The sequence below is a fragment of the Capricornis sumatraensis genome, chromosome 14 (assembly GCF_032405125.1).
Source record: "Capricornis sumatraensis isolate serow.1 chromosome 14, serow.2, whole genome shotgun sequence".
In the NCBI taxonomy this organism is placed as follows: Eukaryota; Metazoa; Chordata; class Mammalia; order Artiodactyla; family Bovidae; genus Capricornis; species Capricornis sumatraensis.
In genome coordinates this window covers 58,778,079-58,798,311 of record NC_091082.1, presented here as the reverse complement: position 1 = coordinate 58,798,311, position 20,233 = coordinate 58,778,079, and the positions used below count along the sequence as shown (strand labels likewise).

At 62.0% G+C, this 20,233-nt stretch overlaps 3 protein-coding genes across 5 annotated transcripts; 2 read left to right on the top strand and 1 right to left on the bottom strand.

Annotated features, from left to right (window-relative positions):
• The first annotated feature begins 1,400 nt into the window (after nucleotides 1–1,400).
• On the top strand, nucleotides 1,401–6,382 carry KLHL17 (kelch like family member 17). Its single transcript, XM_068985591.1, has 12 exons — nucleotides 1,401–1,510; nucleotides 2,329–2,588; nucleotides 2,687–2,808; nucleotides 2,965–3,186; nucleotides 3,659–3,775; nucleotides 3,972–4,185; nucleotides 4,462–4,606; nucleotides 4,690–4,857; nucleotides 5,265–5,353; nucleotides 5,437–5,510; nucleotides 5,708–5,889; nucleotides 6,154–6,382. The coding sequence occupies exons 1-12, from the start codon at nucleotides 1,401–1,403 to the stop codon at nucleotides 6,380–6,382; spliced, it is 1,932 nt and encodes a 643-aa protein (XP_068841692.1).
• A 796-nt stretch (nucleotides 6,383–7,178) lies between these two features.
• On the top strand, nucleotides 7,179–15,813 carry PLEKHN1 (pleckstrin homology domain containing N1). Of its 3 annotated transcripts, XM_068985590.1 has the most exons (17): nucleotides 7,477–7,701; nucleotides 7,843–7,945; nucleotides 8,043–8,142; nucleotides 10,945–11,091; nucleotides 11,180–11,260; nucleotides 11,361–11,433; nucleotides 11,735–11,862; nucleotides 11,932–12,063; nucleotides 12,175–12,255; nucleotides 12,980–13,055; nucleotides 13,175–13,323; nucleotides 13,446–13,595; nucleotides 13,776–13,916; nucleotides 14,086–14,217; nucleotides 14,380–14,583; nucleotides 14,858–14,906; nucleotides 14,989–15,813. In XM_068985590.1, exons 2-17 carry the CDS (start codon nucleotides 7,863–7,865, stop codon nucleotides 15,102–15,104), a joined length of 1,842 nt encoding a protein of 613 aa, XP_068841691.1. In that variant the 5' UTR covers nucleotides 7,477–7,701; nucleotides 7,843–7,862; the 3' UTR covers nucleotides 15,105–15,813. The 3 variants fall into 3 exon arrangements, with proteins under 3 accessions (XP_068841690.1, XP_068841691.1, XP_068841689.1); XM_068985588.1 differs by having other exon boundaries at nucleotides 11,735–12,063; XM_068985589.1 differs by lacking the exons at nucleotides 7,477–7,701; nucleotides 7,843–7,945 and adding an exon at nucleotides 7,179–7,239 and having other exon boundaries at nucleotides 11,735–12,063.
• Nucleotides 15,814–16,541: 728 nt separating this feature from the next.
• On the bottom strand, nucleotides 16,542–19,902 carry PERM1 (PPARGC1 and ESRR induced regulator, muscle 1). The gene is made up of 3 exons (XM_068986586.1): nucleotides 17,556–19,902; nucleotides 16,919–17,044; nucleotides 16,542–16,657 (listed from the first exon to the last, which is right to left on the bottom strand). The coding sequence occupies exons 1-3, from the start codon at nucleotides 19,900–19,902 to the stop codon at nucleotides 16,542–16,544; spliced, it is 2,589 nt and encodes an 862-aa protein (XP_068842687.1).
• Between the last annotated feature and the right edge of the window lie 331 nt (nucleotides 19,903–20,233).

Genomic DNA, 20,233 nt, shown 5'->3' with positions numbered 1-20,233 from the left:
TCACATCTCTTTTTTTCAGACAGCCGGCGCCCCAACTCCCAGGGTGGCAAGCGGGACTCGAGCTTCCGGCGCAGGCCTGGTTCTGTCACGGCTCCCGCACGCTTCTGTTGAGGGACGGACTGCAGAGCTCCAGGACCCGGCAGGACTGCGTAGGGCGGAATCCCGCTGTCCGCTTACAAATCTTTTTCTCCAAAAAAGGCACTAATAACGACATCGACCTGGCGGAAGGTGGGATTGGAGCCCGGGTCGCCTTCGCCCAGCCCTGCCCACAGCCTTCCAGAGCTCTGTGAACACATGCCAGTGAGGATGTCAATACATCGACCGAGGAAAAAAATGCATGAGAGTGAGGGGAACCATGCGTCAGAGAGGACTCTTATACAAAGAGCTTTTCCAAATCAATAATAAAAAGCCAACAATCTAGTTTTCCGCAGATCGGAAAACAAACAAAAACAGAAATGGAGATGCTACAGATGAGCAGTTTGCGAAAAGATAAATGACACTGATGAGGATCAGAAGGATGAGGACCACTTCATTGGGTAGTCCCTAGCACCTGCGCTGGGCGGGACTGAAGGGCAGGAACCGGCAGACAGCGGAAAGATTCAAGCATTTATTGAAGCCAGTTTGGCCAAATCTCCCTGAAAGAGGATGCCTGATACTTCAGTCCAGCGAGTCCTCTCCTGGGACTCCAGTTACTAAGGCATTTGCCTAAGTCTCCAGGCCCGCCCGGGCAGGGACAGCCACTTTTCCTCTGCCTGCTCTGTGGAACAGCCTGCCAGTGCAAAGACCGTGAGGCTGGAAGGTTGCCTTAGGGAAGGAAGGCGATGGAGAACTCAACCTATGCCCACCCCTCCCTCCACCCGTCTAATGGCAGAGGTCCGCAGGCCTGGACAGCCAGATCCCAAGACAGGGGACCTCACAATCCTACGGGCGTGCAGCCCACCCGCTCTCCCACTCCGCAGCCAGCGTCCAGTCGAGGCCAGACGGGCAAAGGGGCCTGCGTGGCGTTGGAGAGAGGCAAGCAGACGCACCCTGGACAATCACGTTGGGCCTTTCGGCCCCCAGAAGATTCCAGGGCTGGGAAGGCTTGAACGAGGTGACGCGGGTAGATCTTGGAGGGTTCGCAGATATAGGCGACGGGCGCGGCCCGGGGGGGCTTCCTGGAGGAGGAGGCGGACGGAGCCCCAAAACATTGAGAGGATTCGCCCTCTAGGCAGCGTCCCCGAAACCGCGGGAGAGCGCGGGAGGCCGGGCGGGCGGCGCCGAGAAACAGCGGCTGCGGGCAAACGGCGGGATCGAGGGACGCCCAGCCGGTCGCCACCGCGGAGCAGCCCTTCAGCCGCCCGGCATCGGCTTGTCTGTGCGTCCTCCGTGGATCGGCGGCGGGCCAGCGGCCGAGCCCCATGCAGCCTCGCACCGAGCGCCCCGCCGGCAGGACGCAAAGTCCGGAGCACGGCAGCCCCGGGCCCGCGCCGGAGGCTCCTCCGCCGCCGCCGCCGCCGCAGCCTCCAGCGTGAGTGGGCCAGGGATTAGGGTTAGTGACTGGCTAGGGCCGAGTAGGAGGGAAGGAGGGGCGCGCCAACCCTGGCTGGCTGCCGGGAGGGGGCGGCCTGGCGCCCTGCTGGTTCGTAGCACCGTGGAGGGTCCAGACCCCCTGCGTTATCCGCGCACACAGCCGGCGCGGGGCAGGGCATCCCGAGGTGGCTGCTCCCGGAGGTCTGACCCCACCCGCCACCCTTGAATTCCGGCTGTGCCGCTCAAAGACTCGCGCGGCCTGTCTGCAGGATGAAGGATTAAGGGTCAAAAGAGTTACATTGCCTGTCGATGTAGGGGTCCGCTTCAGGGCCACCGGCCAGTACGCATCAGTTCACCTCGTGCACTTCCCGCAGCCCGTGAGGAGGACACCGGACTCCGACGGGGGCGCGGGAAGGGTGGCCAGCAATGGACAGAGAGCCTAGTCTCAAGGAGGGTCTAGGAAGCTGGGGGTGCTCCCGGCGGGAGGGAAGTATGTGCCTGAGCAGGGATCGTGGCAGAGGAAGCTGTACAGGTTCAACGACTGGGGTCTGGCGTGGGAGCCGACCTAGAGCGGGGAGCAGGTTGGAGCAGAGTCTGGCTGGACTCCGAGGAGGCTCCCTGGCCGTGAGGCAGCAGAGTGGGTGGCGCCTGGAGAGCGCATGGGGTCCCCAGGGGCATGGGTCCTTCATGGAAACTTGGTTCGGGCTTCTTTGGGGGAAGGTGGCCTCCTGGGTGCCCAGGCCCTGACCAAAGTCTCTAGGGTGGGTGAGCAGTTCTGTGCAGAGTGCACCCTGACTGGTCACTGCCCATGTGCAGCCCTGAGGCAGAGCGTGCCCGGCCCCGGCAGGCCCGGCCCACAGCCCCCATGGAAGGCACAATGCAGCTGCTGAGCCGCGAGGGCCACGCTGTGTCCCACAACTCCAAGCGGCACTACCACGACGCCTTTGTGGCCATGAGCCGCATGCGACAGCGCGGCCTCCTGTGTGACATCGTCCTGCACGTAGCTGCCAAGGAGATCCGGGCACACAAGGTGGTGCTAGCCTCCTGCAGCCCCTACTTCCACGCCATGTTCACAAGCAAGTACAGCCCATCCGGTCCAGGTGCTGGGGGGCTCTGCAGCTCTCCTGGCGTGGGCCCCAGCCTGACTCGCTGTCCCGTACCTCCCCCCACCCAGACGAGATGAGTGAGAGCCGTCAGACACACGTGACACTGCACGACATCGACCCTCAGGCCCTGGACCAGCTGGTGCAGTTTGCATACACAGCCGAAATCGTGGTGGGAGAAGGCAACGTGCAGGTGTGGCGGCCTCAGCCTCACGGCCCGTGCTGCCACGGTGCCGGTGCCTCCGCTCACCCCATGCCCCCAGCATCTGTAGTGTGGCCACTCCCTCAGTCCTCACATCTGTTTCTCTGCCCCTGCTCCCCTGGCCCTCTCTCCCACCTTGCCTCACAGACTCTGCTCCCAGCAGCCAGCCTCCTGCAGCTGAATGGCGTCCGAGACGCCTGCTGCAAGTTCCTGCTGAGCCAGCTGGACCCCTCCAACTGCCTGGGCATCCGGGGCTTCGCCGACACACACTCCTGCGGTGATCTGCTCAAGGCGGCACACAGGTACGTGCTGCAGCACTTCGTGGACGTGGCCAAGACCGAGGAGTTCATGCTGTTGCCGCTGAAGCAGGTAACGTGGTAGCTGGGGAACAGCCTGGACCTTGACCTGGATCCTGACCCTGACCTAGTTCCTGGACCCCAGAGCCAGCCTTGGTCCCTGGCTCCATCATCTGCACCCTATAAACCTGGTCTTTTGTCTCTCAACCTTTATACCCAGTTTCTGACCCACATTCCAACCCAACCACCGTCCCTTGGGCACAACCACCCCTATTTTTCTAACTCCACCCAAGCACTCACCATTGATTCCTGACACTCTCCTGTCTTGATCACATTCTACCTACTACCCCAGTAGTCCCTGGTTCCACATCCCCAGGACGACCCTGGAATTGGCCCCCAGGAACTGGACCTGTGGCTTCTGACCCTGCTTGGCCCGTCCTCATAGGAACACTGGGCCCCTTGGACTCTCCCTCCCAGGCACCTTCAGGGCTCCATGGGCCCCAAGATCCTCCCCAGATCTCAGGTCTGAGGGTCCCCACCCCCAGGTGCTGGAACTGGTCTCTAGCGACAGCCTGAACGTGCCTTCAGAGGAGGACGTCTACCGTGCCGTCCTGAGCTGGGTCAAGCATGATGTGGATGCCCGGAGGCAGCATGTTCCTCGGGTGAGGCCAGGCCCGGGGGCGGGGCCCACGGTGCTCAGGAAGGGACCCAATGGCTGAGGACCCAGCTATGCCTGGGCTCTTCTATGCCCACAAACCCCACAGGGGTGATGCAGGCATGTGTCTCAGGAAGGTTCCAGGGTACCTGAGAGGGTCTCAGGGCAAGGCCTGCTGCCTGACTATAGCATCCACACCCCAGCTGATGAAGTGTGTCCGCCTGCCCCTGCTGAGCCGGGACTTCCTGCTGGGCCATGTGGATGCTGAGAGCCTGGTGCGGCACCACCCAGACTGCAAGGACCTACTCATCGAGGCCCTCAAGTTCCACCTGCTGCCCGAGCAGAGGGGCGTCCTGGGCACGAGCCGCACCCGGCCCCGGCGCTGTGAAGGCGCTGGTCCTGTGCTCTTTGCTGTGGGTATGCCCACCTGTCCTGTCCCATCCTGTCCCCCAGGCCCTGCCCCATGTCCCTACCCATGAGCCCAGCACAAGTCCTACTCCCCAACCCTGTGCTAGTTCCATCCTGCACTCACCCCGCATCTGCTCTTCCATCCCCCATGGTGTGACCCACTCAGCAGTCCCCGCCCCACTCGCCCTGGGAGCCTCCAGGCCCTCAATCTCGAGATGTGATAGAGCCTCCTAGCCGACTACCTCCCTGGGCCCTCGTCCTGCCCCGTCACCTCCCCATCCCTAGGTGGTGGGAGCCTGTTCGCCATCCACGGGGACTGTGAAGCATATGACACGCGCACTGACCGCTGGCACGTGGTGGCCTCCATGTCCACACGCCGAGCCCGGGTGGGCGTGGCGGCAGTGGGGAACCGGCTGTATGCTGTGGGCGGGTAAGACTAGAGGCTGGTCTCAGGTCAGGGGCTTGGCGTGTGCCCACTGGGCCAGCCCTGACCAGCAGTGGACCCTCCCCTAGTTACGACGGGACTTCAGATCTGGCCACCGTAGAGTCCTACGACCCTGCGACCAACACCTGGCAGCCGGAGGTGTCCATGGGCACGAGGCGCAGCTGCCTGGGTGTGGCTGCCCTGCATGGGCTCCTGTATGCAGCTGGTGGCTACGATGGGGCCTCTTGCCTCAACAGGTAGTAGCCGGGGTCAGGGCCGGGTGGCCTTTCAGAGTTGGCTCAGCAGGTGCGGCTGTACCAGGACTGCAGGGGTCCTGCCTGTGAGGAGCCAAGGGGCACCCTGCCTGAGGTCACCAGGGTCCCCAATACCTTGGCCAGCCCAGTGGCATGATCTTTCCTCTCTGGGGTCCTTCCCCCAGGGCAGGGCCTGGACCCAGGTGGACACTTGCCCAGCATTGTCCAGGCAGCCCATGGCCCATGTCCACCCAGCATGGCCCTGCTTTCAGCTCCAGTGGGATTCTGGGGTCAGCCTTCCTGACTGCCTAGCACGGAATTTTAGTCATGCTTCAGGGGAGGGCAGGTCCTGGGGCCGGGACTGCCTTTCCTCCACTGCTCAAGGTCAGCCGCAGTCCTGATGTCTACAGTGCTGAGCGTTATGACCCCCTGACGGGAACGTGGACATCCATCGCCGCCATGAGCACACGGAGGCGATACGTGCGCGTGGCCATGCTCGGTGGGCGCCTGCATTGTGTAGCACCCAGCCCCAGAGGCTCTCACACACAGCGGGGGCGCCATGAGTGTGTTCACTCCCTGCAGATGGAAACCTGTATGCCGTGGGTGGCTATGACAGCTCATCACACCTGGCCACCGTGGAGAAGTATGAGCCCCAGGTGTGAAATTCCCCAGTCACATATCCCCGTTCCCAGAGGTGCTCGAGGTCAACACTGTGGCCACCCCTATCCCCCAGAGGGTCATCCCTCTATGTCCACATTGTCTCACAGACTCCCCACCCTGGAGTAGAAGTCTGCACATGGAGGTGGAGGGAGGCTGGTGGTGGGTCGACCCCCAGCCCATCCCTCCACCTCAGGTGAACTCCTGGACGCCCGTGGCCTCCATGCTGAGCCGGCGCAGCTCGGCAGGTGTGGCGGTGCTGGAGGGGGCCCTCTACGTGGCTGGTGGCAATGATGGAACCAGCTGCCTCAACTCTGTGGAGAGATACAGCCCCAAGGCAGGCGCCTGGGAGAGTGTGGCGCCCATGAACATCAGAAGGTGCACGGGCCCCGAGAACTGTCACCACCATTGCCCTCTGTTCCCCCAACTGACAGGGCCTTATCCCTGCACAGCTTGTCCCCCACCTCCCTCCTGAGTCTCCCCTTTCAGGGCCCCGCCCCCCATATCAAGGCCCCGCCCCAAAGATGCCTCCCTAGGCAGTGCCCCCAGGCTTTTCCAGTGGCCACAGCCCCAGACCTTAGCCCTGCCCCCTCCTCACCCCCGGCCTCATCCCCTGCTCATCCCCTTCCACCCTGCCGCCAGGAGCACACACGACCTGGTGGCCATGGATGGATGGCTGTACGCCGTGGGGGGCAATGACGGCAGTTCCAGCCTCAACTCCATCGAGAAATACAACCCGAGGACCAACAAGTGGGTGGCCGCGTCCTGCATGTTCACGCGGCGTAGCAGCGTGGGCGTGGCGGTGCTGGAGCTGCTCAACTTCCCTCCGCCCTCTTCACCCACGCTGTCTGTGTCGTCCACCAGCCTCTGACCCAGTGGCACGGCTGCACAGAGGCCGGCCGGCGGCCTCCCTCGTGCCTTAAGCCCCCAGGGCCCAGCACTTCCCTCCCCTGCTCGTGGGGCGGGGCTTGGCCCCCACCAGGGACATCCAGCGCCGACCGTCCACCGTGCGTCTAGCCCGGGCGTTACTGTGTTTTTTTCTCAGTGTTTGTGTGTGCCGTTTATTTATTCACTCATTAATTTATTGATTGATGTTGAGCAGGCTGCAGCTACCCGTTTCTTCGTTTACTCTTGAAGTGTCCTATCTCTGGGGCCAAGCTGCTCTCCTGGGTGTCCTCCCACCCTAATGAGGGCCCTGGGGAGCAATGGAGTGGACACTGGCATTCCCCATGGGTGAGGAGCCAACGTGGACTCTGCACACCTGGAGGGACCGAGGGGTGATGCAGAGCAGTTATGGGCCGGGGCCTTTCTGAGTCAGGTGCAGACCCCCTAGCCTGTGCTTTGCACACCATCCTTGACGTGCCCAGCCAGACACTCTCCCAGGGAGGGCACAAATTGGGCTTCCTTCCCATGGCTGTGGTGTCATTTCTGGATCCTGCACTGAGCTGGGCACCATCTGCTGCCAACCCCACACAGCAATATGAGCCACTTGAACAATAAACATGTTTCTTGGGCTCTGCGGGCCTGTGGTTGAATATCCATTTCTGCCTCTCAGGGTCCTGTCTAGGGTGACCAGAGGGGCCTGGGGTGGCTGTGCGCCCCAGCCGAGGCTCCGTGTTGGCATCTGGGAGCTTTGAGACAGCACCGTCACATCCAGGGGCAGGGCTGTGCTGGCCCAAGTCTTACCCAGGCTCTGCATGGCATGCCCCCTGACCTCACCAGTCCCAGGTACACCTGGGAGGGTTATGCCCTCTCTCTTAGAATTTGGATTCTGGTTAAGCCTCAGGACCATTTATCTTGACCTGGGGTGAGAGTTGGACGGAGGCAGAGAGGAGGCTGCAGGAGGGTCCTAGTTCCTCCTTCCCCAGTTGCAGACTCCCGCTTCAACAGCTGAGAGTGAGCACATGTCCCGTACAGTCACTGGTGACTCAGGCTGGCATTTACGTGGAAACAGGATGTGCGCTAACATGTCTGGAGGGGGGGTCGCTGGGCTCAGGGAGCTCCTTTCAGGCCCTCCGACCCTAGACAACCTCCAGTCTGATGCAATGGCCTTTGAGCCCCTGTACAGACTGGGGGCTCTTGACTGGGCTATGAGTGGGGGGAATCTCTCCTCCCCCTCCCCTACCCCCCAGGCTGGCTGATATGTGGAGGACCCTGGGAAGGGAGCTGAAAGGCTCAGCTCAACCTCTGGTAAGGACCAGCTCCCTCCCAGAAAGACTCCGCCTCCCCAGCCCTTAGGTGCAGGGCTGGCTGGCCCAGAGCCCCGCCCCAGGAGGTGGGGCAGGAGGCTCGGGACAGAAAGACCCAGACCTGTCGACCTGCTCTACTCAGGTCAGCTGCCACTGCCACCCATGGGGAACAGCCACTGCATCCCTCAGGCCCCTAGGAGGCTCCGGGCCTCCTTTTCCAGAAAGCCCTCGCTGAAGGGAAATAGGTGAGGGGGGCGGGGTATGGCCATGGCCGCTTGGTCACAGGGTCTCCCTCGATCTGCCTCAGGGGCCAGCCTGTGAGCCCCCCTCCCTTGTCCCCAGAGAGGACGGCGCACGGAAGCTGGCTGGCCTGTTTGGCACCGAGGCTGGTGCGGACGGGGACACCACTGCTGACAAGATCTTCCACTACATCCCAGGGACGGTGAGCGACTGACTGGGTAGCGTGCCCTGGCTCGGAGGGGTGTGATAGCAGTGGTCTGCGTATGACTGCGTGTGTGTCCCATTTATACTGGGCCCAGGGTCTTCCCTGTCGGCCCCAGGAGAGTCAAGCCCAGAGCACAGCGAGGAAGTAGGTGCAGCCCCGCCCTGGGGAGCTCATAGGCCGAAAGTCTGAGCAGAGAGCGAAACTGAGACCCAGCACTGAGTCAGTGGGGCAGCAGGGCGGGGCCTCCGTGCCTAGCCACGTGCCAGCCCTGCCCGGGGCCCTGGTGTCCAGCCCCCACCCCGCACCCTGATGCAGGACATCGTGTCTGGGCATGTTGAAGCTGGGCAAGCACGTGTGTCTGTGCTGCTGTGTGGGCATGGGTGTCAGACGGGCAGTGGGGCTGTGAACCACCACCCCCACTGTTGCTTCAAGAAAGTAAGGGGCTTCTTGTACTCAGTGAGCCAGTCTCTCCACTACCCTTGGCCCTGGTTTCTCTAGAGATGTCCCCTTGGGGTCCACCACTACATAATCCTGTACCCCCACGCCACACAGCAAGGAGGACTCCCAAGCATATGCTGGGCCACCTTTGAGCTGAATACCTGCTGACCAAGGGGGAGAGACACCTGCCCTTTAACCCGGCACAGCCTCCAAGGGCTGGAGTGAGGCTCTGCTGTGTGCAGAGGCCCTGGCGTGTAAGGGAAATGAGCCTCTAGGCTATTGCTCCAGGAACAACATCTGTGATTGTGTGGGGAGCACTGGCCAGCACCCATCCTCACAGCTGCTGGTGTCGGCTCCCAGGCGACCTTTCCAAGTGTTCCTGTCAGGCTGGGAAGCCCGGGCCTGTCCCCCCTCCCACTCCCTGGGGTTCCCTGGGCTCCCTGTGCTGCCTTCAGAAACCAGGCTACCTCAGAGAAGCAGACAGGGCGCTTCTGTCAAGGCCCTGGCCAGAATCCCTCCATGTGGCCACATCTCAGACCTCAGTTCCCTCCGTGCAGGTCCAGGACACATCATGTGGTCCCGGTGGTCCTCGTGCCAGGACATGGCAGCTGGAGAGGGGACTGGGCTGGCTGAACCTCGGGGGGTAGGGCCGGGGGAGGAGCCAGCACTCCCCTTCCCTGTCAGGGGGTGGGCTCTGCCGCCACGTGGGAGCCTGCCCCACCACGGCCCCAAGCCTGAGCCCAGGCCGCGGGCCAGCTGTGTGGCCCTTCCCGCTCCGTGGCCTATTTTTCATGGGTCCCATCCCAGCATCGTTCCCCGCACTGGGTGTGGGTGCAGGAGGCCCCACCCAGAGGCAGAGAGGCCCGGAAGCTCTGAGTCTGTCTGTTCACATTCCTGGGCTTGCCTAAGGGGTGGCTCAGCTTGGCCAAGGCACAGCAGCCCCTGCCAGCTCCCCAGTGTGCCCTGATCCCCAGACTTCAGCCCCAGTAGGGCACCTGTCCTAATCTGGCTCCCATTCTGATCATCAAACCCCTGCTTATAGAGGATTCTCTATTTGCCAGAGTCAGCTGTTGGTGGGCACTGACCATCCCTCCCTTCAGCAGACAGGCATTGAAGCCCTAGTACACCGAGGGCTTACACCTAGTACACCAGTACTGTCCTAGGTCCTGGCCCAGCAAAGGGGCAAATAGACAAGGGCCCTGTTCCCATGTCATTCGCATCCATGACAAAGCTGATGACAAGATAAAGAAGGAAAAGACAGCACATCAGATGTGGCTGGCACCAAGGTGAAATGCAAAGGAAGACCAATGGGCAGGGGCCAGTGAGGCTGGAGCGTCGGAAGGGCCCCCGGACAGGAGCTCGAGAGAAGGGGTCTGAGCCGAGTGCTGGAGTAGGTGAGAAGGGGCTGGGCTGAGTGCTCCAGTCAGAGGGGGCAGCAGGAGCAAAGATCCTGAGATAAGTAGATGCCTGAAGTGAGGGGAGAGGACCCCTTGGCTATTGCCAGGACCTTGGCCTCTGCTGAGAGGGAGATGGAGGCATGTGGCAGTGTGGCGCTTAACAGGCTGTGATGAGAATACTCACACCAGGCAAAGTGGCAAACACTGCAAATCAGCACCCCCTTCTCGGTGTAGTGTTGTTCAGTCACTCAGTTGTGTCGAACTCTTTGTGACTCCATGGACCCTAACCTTTCTCCGTAGAGCCAAGTTTTAAGCCAGTACCAGCTGACGCTGAGGTGTGGGAGGGTTTTGAGCATCCTCTCACTCAAACACCTGAAAACCCCTCTGACCAACAGGATTTGGAAGGTTGAGTAACCAGTATAGGACTTCCCTGGCAACTCAGCAGTAAAGAATCCACCTGCAATGCAGAAGCTGCAGGAGATGCAGGCCGGATCCCTGGGTTGGGAAGGTCCCATGGAGGAGGGCATGGCAACCCACTCTAGTATTCTTTTTTTTTTTTTTTTTCCACTCTAGTATTCTTGCCGGGAGAATCCCATGGACAGAGGGGCCTGGCGAGCTACAATCCATAGGGTTGCAAAGAGTCAGACATGACTGAAGGGACTTCAAACAGCACAGTAACCAAAATAAGGGAACACAGGAAATAGTGAAGCTAAGAGTTGAATTCCTGATGAGTTGAAAGGTTGCTGGCTCCATCACTAGACCACAGAGTTCTGTGACCAGCAGAGGCTGTGTGTGTGTGTGTGTGTGTGTGTGTGTGTGTGTGTGTGTTCTGCACTGTTGCCACGTGAAGAGACTCTGTGTGTGCAGGGCTCTGTACACATGTGATGCTGTGCGTGTGTTCTTAACCTATGTATGGTGAGACTGTGGGCCAAGGCTGCTCCCCTGACCTCTTCCCCCACCCTAGAACATTACAGGTTTGCAGAGCCAGCAAGAAATCCTGGAGCAGCCTTTCCTGAGTGTGTTCAAGGAGGGGCGGCGAAGGGCAGCAGTGAGGAGTCTAGGCAGCGTTGTGCACTACGCCAAGGTCCAGCTGCGTTTCCAGCACAGCCAGGTGGGGGCTGGGCTGGGGGTGTGTGCTTGGGGGGAGCCACCCTGGAGCCTGCCCCCCAGTCCTCAGACTCTGGCCCCCTCTCCCCTAGAATGTCAGCGACTGCTACCTGGAGCTGTTCTCCTCCCACCTCTACTTCCAGGCCCATGGTCCTGAAGGACTCACTTTCCAGGTGCGGGGAGATGGGCAGAGGGAGGTGCTGGGGGAGGGGGAGAGCAGACCCTCGGGAGGCAGAGGGGCCCTAGCCCTTCTCTCCCGCTATGCTCTGGCAGGGGCTGTTACCACTGATGGAGCTGAGTGTCTGCCCCCTCGAGGGGTCTAGAGAGCACGCCTTCCAGATCACAGGTGTGTGGGAGCACGGGTGGTGCTGCCTGTGCTGACCTTGCCCTCGCGACAAGGCGACAGCAGTAAGGCTACTCAGTGAGCCTGGCTGTTGACCCGGCCTGGGACCTTGGCGGGACTCTGAGCACGTTGAGGGGTCCTGGCTTTTCCTCTGATGGGCACACGTGCAGTGCCAGGCTGGGGTGGAGGACAGCGGACTGGGGGCCTCCAGAGCTGTGCATGTGGTCATCAGTGGCTCCTGCCGACCCTCGAGGGGCCTCTCCTGTGGGCCCCTGGCCTAGCCCACTCTGTCCCTCCCCCGCAGGCCCGCTGCCCGCCCCACTTCTCGTGCTCTGCCCCAGCCAGGCCGAGCTGGGCCGCTGGCTCTACCACCTGGAGAAGCAGATAGCCCTCGTGGGAGGGGTGCCTCGCTGCCCCCCAGAGCCCCTGCAGGTCAGTGCTGGGAACCCTGCGCCCCTTTCCCTTCCCCTCCTCCACCTGCCCCTGAACCTTTCCTCCCAGGGCCCCACTGAGGACGCGCTCCCCTGGACTCTGCAGCGCAGGCTGACCCGGCTACGGACAGCATCAGGCCGCCAGGTGATGGGCAGTGCCATCTGTGCCTCAAGGGTCAAGTTGCAGCATCTGCCCTCACAGGTGGGGGCACAGAGGTGGGAGGAGGTGGGGGCGGGGTATGGGCTCCAGATGGGGCCAGGCCCTGGGTGTATGCCAGCGGAGACCCCACTCCGCCCTGTGACCTCCCTGCAGGAGCAGTGGGACCGGCTTCTTGTCCTGTACCCAACCTCCCTGGCCATCTTCTCCGAGGAAGCAGATGGGCTTTGCTTTAAGGTGGGTCCCTCCCCACTGCAGACCCGCCCCAGGGAGGCTCCCTGCACATGGGGGTGGGAGGGGGCAACAGCTCAGGAGGAACCTGTATGTCGGGGCCTGCTGGGACAAGTGGCCCCACCCACCCAGCCTGCTGTCCTGGTCAGTCTGGTCTCAGCCTGACGTGGGCAAGGAGGGTGGGCACCTTGCCTCAGCACCCTGTATCATGCTAGCAAGTCCACAGCCACCAGCAGGCCAGTCACCTGGGGGTGGCATGGGGCCCACAGTGCTTCTGGAAGGTGCCTGTACCTCTGAGCAGGCATCTTCCTGGTGCCTGAAGGTTGTGTGTGTGTGCATGCGTGGGTGTAGGCATGGGCGTGAGGGTCCATCCTGTGCATCAGGGTACCTCCTACTCTGGGGGTGATCATGGCCTTCAGTCATCGAGAAATACAGGGGGCTTCCTCGTGATCCCTTCCCACCCACCCCCATCTTAATGGGTGGCCCAGGGGACCAGTCCCTGACCAGTCCTGAGTCAGACATTGGCTGGAGAAAGCCCCACCTGGAGCCCGGGTGAAGACACCCCTCTAGGACAGACAGGATGTGCCTGGCCTCCCTCAAGGTGTTGACCTCAACCCTGCTTTGCCCTCTGCCTGGTGTCCACGTGCCCACCCAACTCAGGAGGGCTCACCTGGGGGGTGGGTCAGGGATTGTTCCCTGACTCAGGCCCTGTCCCCCTAATGCCCTGCAGGGGGAGCTCCCGCTCAGCGCCATCCACATCAACCTGGAAGAGAAGGAGAAGCAGATCCGCTCTTTCCTGATTGAAGGTGGGTGGGAGCCAGGCCTGGGAGAGGGGCTGTGGCCCCGGGTGGGCACCTAGCTCTGCACTGGGGCCTGGCAGGGAGCACCCTGCCTTCCAGGCCCCCTCACAGCATCCGTGCACCAGGCCGTCTCATCAACACCATCCGTGTGGTGTGCGCCAGCTATGAGGACTATAGCCACTGGCTGCTCTGCCTGCAGACAGTCTGCCGTGAGGACAGGGCCTCCCCACCACCCGGCCCTGAGAGCCTCCCGGGGCTGCGGGCGTCCACACAGGTAAGGAGTCAGCAGGGCAGGTGCTGCCAGGCTGCGGTAAAACAGACAGGTGTGCCTGGGCACAGGGAGGTAGGGAGGGTTCCTGCCACCTGGCTCACCTTTACCCCTTGCCGGCTGCCCAGGTTGTGGTCAGTGGCCGAGGCTCGCTCTCCTCTGATGCACGGACCAGCTGGGACTCAGGGTGCCCGGCGCCCCCCTCCACTTGCACCAGCCACTCCCTCCCTGAGTCCTCAGCACCATCCACTGCAGGCTGCCCAGCCCGGCCCCCACTGGTGAGTATCTGGGGGGGTGGATAATGGGCAGATGGGGTACGGAACCATGAGGGAAGTTTGTGTTGGGGACCCCATGGCATACTTGCCTAGTTCCTAAGGGGAAGGGAGTCTGTGTAGCTTCAGACCGTTGTATGGGAGAGGGTCCCAGGAAACCTTCTGGAAGGTCCTTGGTTCCCACAGGAGCAAACCAACCCTGGCTGCACCAGCGTCGGTGGGCACAGGGCAAAGCTGAGACGGGGTGGCAGCAGCCGATCACCCAGGAACAAGGCCCGGGCTGAGAGGCCTGGCCCAGCCGCCCTGCTACACCTGGACCTGACCAAGGTGGGCCAGCATGTTGACCCTGGCTCCAGGCATGACCCTCCGCTCCCTCCCACCCTCCACCTCCTTGGCCTCCTCAGTCCTGAAACCACCAGAGGTCCCTTGCACAGAGAAGGAAGGGCTTGGCCAGTTCCAGCCCCAGGAAGCTGTATCTCCTGTCTCTTGCCTATAGTTGAGCCTAGACAGCAGCCCTGAGGCTCCAGACCATTCCCTGGAGACACCCCACTCCCCGCTCTACGCTGACCCCTACACACCACCTGCCGCTTCCCACCGCAAGATCACAGACGTCCAGAGCCTGGATGAGGTCAGTCTCCTGCTAGGTGACAGAAAGAGCTGGTGTGCCCACAGCCTGAGGCTGAGAGGGTACCCGAAGCCTGAGGTCTGCTCAGGCCACTGTGGGTGGCTAAGGGGGTTTCTGGGGCAGGGGCCTCTCAGGGGGCCTCGGTCACCAGTGCTCTCCCGACAGTTCCTCAGTGTGATGCAGAGCTCGCTTGGACCTGAGCCCTCCAGCCTGTTCTGCTCGGTCCCCGTGTCCGTGCCTGTCTCTGACTCCAGTTGTGGACTCTCCGGCCCCCACTTACTCTCTGAGAAGGCAGTCCCACGGGCCCGAGCCTCTCGGCACCATCGTGCCTCCATCAAGGGCTGGGGGCCCCCAGACTCCCCTCAGCTTGTGAGTAGCAGCCCCCACCCTGGGCAAGGGGTTCTGTTGGGGAGAGGAAATTGCGTGGAGCCTTCTGAGACCCTGAGGGAGCAGGAGAGATGAAAACAGCGGAAGAGGGGGGTGGGTGGAAACCAGGGACTGGGCTTGGTGGCAGGAAGGGAGCAGTGGGGAGGAGGGGGGGGCCAAGCGGAAAAGGAGGGGGTGGGGTCAGGCAGATTCGTGGACTGGTCTCCAAGCCCCCTTTCCTGGGGCCCATCTCTCAGACCTGTGGTTGGGTCCCCAGGTCTCCCCTGAGAAAGAAGCTTCGCCCGACCCCTCACCACCTCTCCCAGGTGAGTGAGGGCCCTGCCCCCTTCTGGGAGAGTTTGGGGTGTCACCTCCTGAAGACACATGCATGTCTGCCCTCCCCACCAGATGGCCGCCCCCCCCAGGGCTACGGCAGCGTCCAGGACAAAGCTCTGTCACCTTCCCAGCGGCAGGGGCCTCGAGGAGCACCAGAGCCTGAACGGGGGCTCATCCAATGGATCTGATGGCCCCCAGCAGCTGCTTCTGGGGACCACCTGCCTGCATCGGCCCTGGAGGAGGGGCCGCAACAGGACCTAGGACTTATCTGTAGGGCCACAGGCAGTGTCGAGTCTGGGTCTGACCCTAGCAGGTGGAGGGAGCGTCAAGAACCCTGAGTTACCCTGGGCCCTGGACACCTTGGCCAAGGTGACTGGACACCCAGAGGGGCCACACCTCAGCCTGCCTCTCAGGGAAGGAATGAGGAAGGGGACTTGGGCAGCGGCTTCACCTGGGAGGGGGATGGCACAAGCATAAAGGTCAGAGGGCTGAGAAAGTCAGATTAGCGAGGGCCAGAGTATGTGAAACCAGAGGGCACAAGGGTCGGAGGTCAGTGAGGTCTGAGACATGATGAGCAGAGGGAGGAGGGTGGCCTGGGTGTGTGTGAGTAGGACGAACTGGTCGGGAGAAACTGGCAGGAGATCAAACAGGAAGGAAAGAGGAGGTTTTATTGGTGCTGTGTGTCCATGCGTCCTGTCCTCAGCAGCCAGTAGTCTCCTGCGTCCTGGGGGCCCTGCATGTGCTGCTTCCAGGGCTGGACACCCACCCAAGTACCCCTTGCTCGACCACTGCCTGCGCCGTGCCCACTTTCCTGTCCCATCTCCAGCTCCTCTCAGCCCTGGGCAAAGCCAGGTGTCCAATCCCTCCACCTGATACCCTTGCCTTCCATCTCTGCAGCTCCTCCAGGGCACCCCAGAGGCTGGGCTCCAGGCCCTGCCTACGGACCCCTACCCCTCTGGGTACCTGCTCACCATCTCAGGCAGGAACCAAGGAGGTCTTGACCAGACCTTTGGGGTTCCAGGGTCAGAGAAGCCTCAGAGGCCTCCACTGGCCCAGCCTCTTGTATATAGGGCAGAGGCTGGGACAGTGCCCCCACCCCCAGCCTCGAGGCTCTCTGCCTCCTTGCCCTTGCCCCCTGCGCGGATCTCCTTCTGGGGCCTTGCTGCTGCTCTGAACCCCTCTAACTTCCACTGCCCTGTCGTGGCCCTCCCTCCAGAAGCATAACCACATAGGATGAGGATTCCAGTTAATTCCGGTTTCAGATAAACCACAAACAGTTCCTTAGTGTAAGTGGGTCTCATCCTGAGTGTCTGAGATTCAAGTTTCATTGGATACCCTGTGTTTTTTATTGCTAACCTGGCCACCTTACTAATCAGCTTCCTGCTCAGCCCCTACCTGCCCAGCCTTTCAGAATCTCCCTGCTCCCTAGCGTGGAGCACAGCCTTGGCCTCGGCCACTGGTCAGACCCTCATTGGAGTCCAGGGGAGCCGGGACCAAGGACGCAGTCTCCATCTTAGACACTGCAGAACACAAAGAGTCAGAGGGCAAGGCCTGAGGGCAGCGCCTTGTCCTGAGCATCTGTGGACATTTCCTTGTCCTGCGTCTTCCTGGGCCGAACCTGGGTCCTAGGGGCTGGGGCTAGAGCTGGGGCTGGGGCTGCGACTACGGCTGTGGCGCCCCCGCTCCACCTGCCGGCGGAAATATCGGATGGCAGAGACGGTGCCAATGTTGGCCAGCAGCACTGCAAGAGAAGCACAGACCTCCTGAGCGCCAGCTCTGTCCTGGCCTGGCCACCACCCTCCATCCACACAGGCTGACTCTCAAAGGACAAGGGCAGGCTGGCAGAGCAAGGGTGGGTCCGCAATGCAGGAAATCAGTCAGCAAGAAACCTGCACCTCCCCATGGGCCTCTCATCCCTGCTAGCCCAGAAGCTGGGACTGGACACCACTGCCCCTCCACTGGACTTCTGGACACCAGCCCACCCCACCCCGGCCCCACAAACCTGTTTTCCAGGCATCTGGGGCATGCAGGTCTGACGTTCTCACAGCCCAGGTAGCAAAGGCTACAAACACCATGCACATGTCTTTCTGGCTGAAGGTGAACGAGGTGAGGGGACCCCGGGGTGCCACTGGGGAAGAGAATCATGGCCTGAGCTCCTGCTGCCCCACTCAGACACACCTGCCCTGGTCACGTCTATCCTGAGTCACGTCCTTCCTATGACACCTCTGTCCCAAGACCCAAGGTAGCGTGTGGCAGAGTTGAGTCAGGCTGACTTGGGCGAGTGCATCTGGGGTGCTGTTTCCTGGTTTGTAAAATATCTTCTAGAGGGAATGCGAGCCTGACCGGCAGACAGTGCAGACTGAGCTGGGGATGGCCCAAGTTGTCTGGGGCTGAACACAAGGGGACAGCCACTGTGGAGCCACCCCCTGCCTGGCTGGGGCTGCCCCACCTGGACTGTCTCCTGGGAGTGGGGGAGGAGGCAGGAGGAGGGGCCCCTCCTGAGCAGATCACCCCTGAGGCCCCCCCACCAGCTCACAACCCAGGATCCTGAAGTCCCTGTCCCTCCCCGATGGCCCTCTTGGCTGAACTCCCTGGACAGTGTGTTCCCAGACAGACCAGGAGGCCCCCGCAACACATACCTGCTTCCCTGATGGCCAGGGTGAGCTGTTCCACTGTGGCTGGGCTAGACTCCGGTGGGGCGCCAGTCCCCACTCCCCAGAGAACTGACCTGGGGGGCTCTGTGACCTGCGTCTGGAGAAGGGTGGCTGGCCCCAGGGTGCCCCCTGACCTGTCCTCCTCGAGGAAGTGTTCATATGCCTCAGGGATGGAGATTGGCATGGGGTCTCCAGGTGGAGGGGCCGGCACAGGCCCAGCCTGTAGGGGTGGGGCCTGGGAGCGGCCCTCCTGGTGCCTCGACCTCTGGATTTGGCTGTCTTGGAAGAAGAACTCACACACATCCGGCCACTGGACTTCAGCTGGAGCCTGGGCAGCCTCTGCTGCCCCCTCAGCCTCTTCGTCCTCCTCCTCAATGGTGTCACAAAAGAAGAAGTCATAGGCTTCCGGGAGGGTCACTGCAAAGCAGCTCCTGGGCCCTGGCCCCATGGAGGCAGAGGGGGCAGGCGGGGGCAGGTGCTTCAGAATCCGAGGCTGGGGGCTCCGGGGCCCAACTGCCACAGAGTCCCAGGCTCCAGAACCTCTGTGGCCCCCAGAAGCCATCCTGGGGGCTGGGGCCGGAGAGGGTGGGCCTGAGACCTCTCCTGACCATGGCTCTTCGGAGCTGGGCACAGCCATGGAGAATCGCACTTTCTTCTTCTTGGGTGCTTGGATGGGGCCTAGAGGGGGCTCCCCAGTGTGGTGTCCAGGGGCATCTATTGAGGGCTCCCCTCTGGGCTTCTGTTGGTGCCCCTCTAAAGACCAAACAGGGCTCAAACCCAGCTTGGCCACGGGAACAACCTCTGCTTCCACCATGTCAGGCCCAGCCTGGGGTGTGGGACCAGGTGGTGTAGACACACCCACATCAGACCCAGCCTCGAGCACACGGTGAGGCAGAGCTGTGCATGGTACAGCCTTTGAGGCAGGCATAGATGAATCCACCTCTGGCTGGACCACTGGGCCCGGCACAAGCAGGTCCACATCCAGTCTAGGCTTGAAGGTGGGTGTGGACTGAGGCTCATCGGGTTGAGGTTCAGAGGCGGGTGTAGACTGAGGCTCATCGGGTTGAGGTTCGGAGGCGGGTGTAGACTGAGGCTCATCGGGTTGAGGTTCGGAGGCGGGTGTAGACTGAGGCTCATCGGGTTGAGGTTCGGAGGCGGGTGTAGACTGAGGCTCATCGGGTTGAGGTTCGGAGGCGGGTGTAGACTGAGGCTCATCGGGTTGAGGTTCAGAGGCGGGTGTAGACTGAGGCTCATCGGGTTGAGGACTGAAGGTGGGTGTGGACTGAAGCTCATTAGGTTGAGCGTTGAAGGCGGATGTAGACTGAGCTTCATCAGGTTGAGGCTTGGAGGCAGGTGTAGACTGAGACTCATCAGGTTGAGGTTTGAAGGCAGGTGTGGATAGAGCCACGTCTGACTTAATGGTGACGTCTAGAGGAGCCCCTGGGTCAGACGTGGACGCAGCGCATGGCTCAGCTCTGGGGCTCATTCCAAGTCGGTCTGCTCCCTGCTCAGTAGTAGGGACAGACGTAGGCAGATCCACACCTGGCCGTTGTCTGGCCACCTGCTTGGGGGCTCCTGCAGACTCTGGCCCAGTTCCTGCTGTCTGCTTTGCTGCTCCTGCCGGGAGACCCTTCCTCCTGGACCCAGCAGGGCCGAGGCTGTCCTCAGGCTTGGCCTCTGTGAGCAGTGGGGAACCCAGCTGGGTGGGAGCAGGGCCTGGGCCACCGGAACGCCCACCCGCTTTGGTGCCTGCAGTGCGCCTCTTCTTTCGGCCAGGGCTTCTTGGCGGGGCTCCAGGGCTGCCAGGGGACCTCTGGGGGGCAGCACTGTGGCCAGGGGACTCAGGACTCCCAGCGGGCTCACCAGCGGGAGCAGGGGCAGGGCCCCGGGGGGCTGGCCCCTGCAGAAGCCTCTGCATCTCGTCTCTGGAAGACACCTGCCCCGGGAGGGATAAGCCCTGGATGAGAGGGGTGGCACCAGGGCTGAGGGACAGCCGAGCTTCTGACCGTGCGGACGTGCTGGGCGTCTGCTGACAGGCCTCTGGGGCCAGCATGGGCTCATGCCAAGACCTGCTGACTAGCTGCCGGGTTGCAGCCTTGTCCTCCTCCTCAAAGCTGGGCCAGCTACTTCCTCCGGGAGCCAGTTGCCCCTCGAGAAAGGGTGAGGGTCCTGGGGGGCTGCTGCCACTGCTGTCCCTTTGGTCAGTGTCGCTAGACAAGGGTTCATCCCCAGAGGCCAGGCCAGCCTGCAGGAGGCCACACTCCTCGGCGGCGGCTGAGAACTCAGCCCAGTCCTGGTCGCTCAGCTGGACGCTGTACTGGAAGTTCTCCATTCTGGATCAGCAGAGGCACATGAGCCACAGACCAGGTTCTTCACAGACCCAGGCCTGGGGCCCCAGCCTGCACTCACTGCCACCACCCCACCTGCCCCCTTGGGTTTCCCTGGCCCAGAGGCCAGCCCTCCATTTCTGTCCTGAAAGAGAGCAGAACAGAGTCCAGAGAGAAGCTGTGCTGCTTCCCGGAGCTGGAGCATCCAAAATTCCTGGCTTCCCTGCTCCCCAGTTGAGCGCAAATGGTAACATTAAAAGGACATGTTGCTACAATCCTGGGTTCGAGTCAGTGAAGTTCACTAAAACACAGGGCTCCTCACCCCCAGGAGAAGTT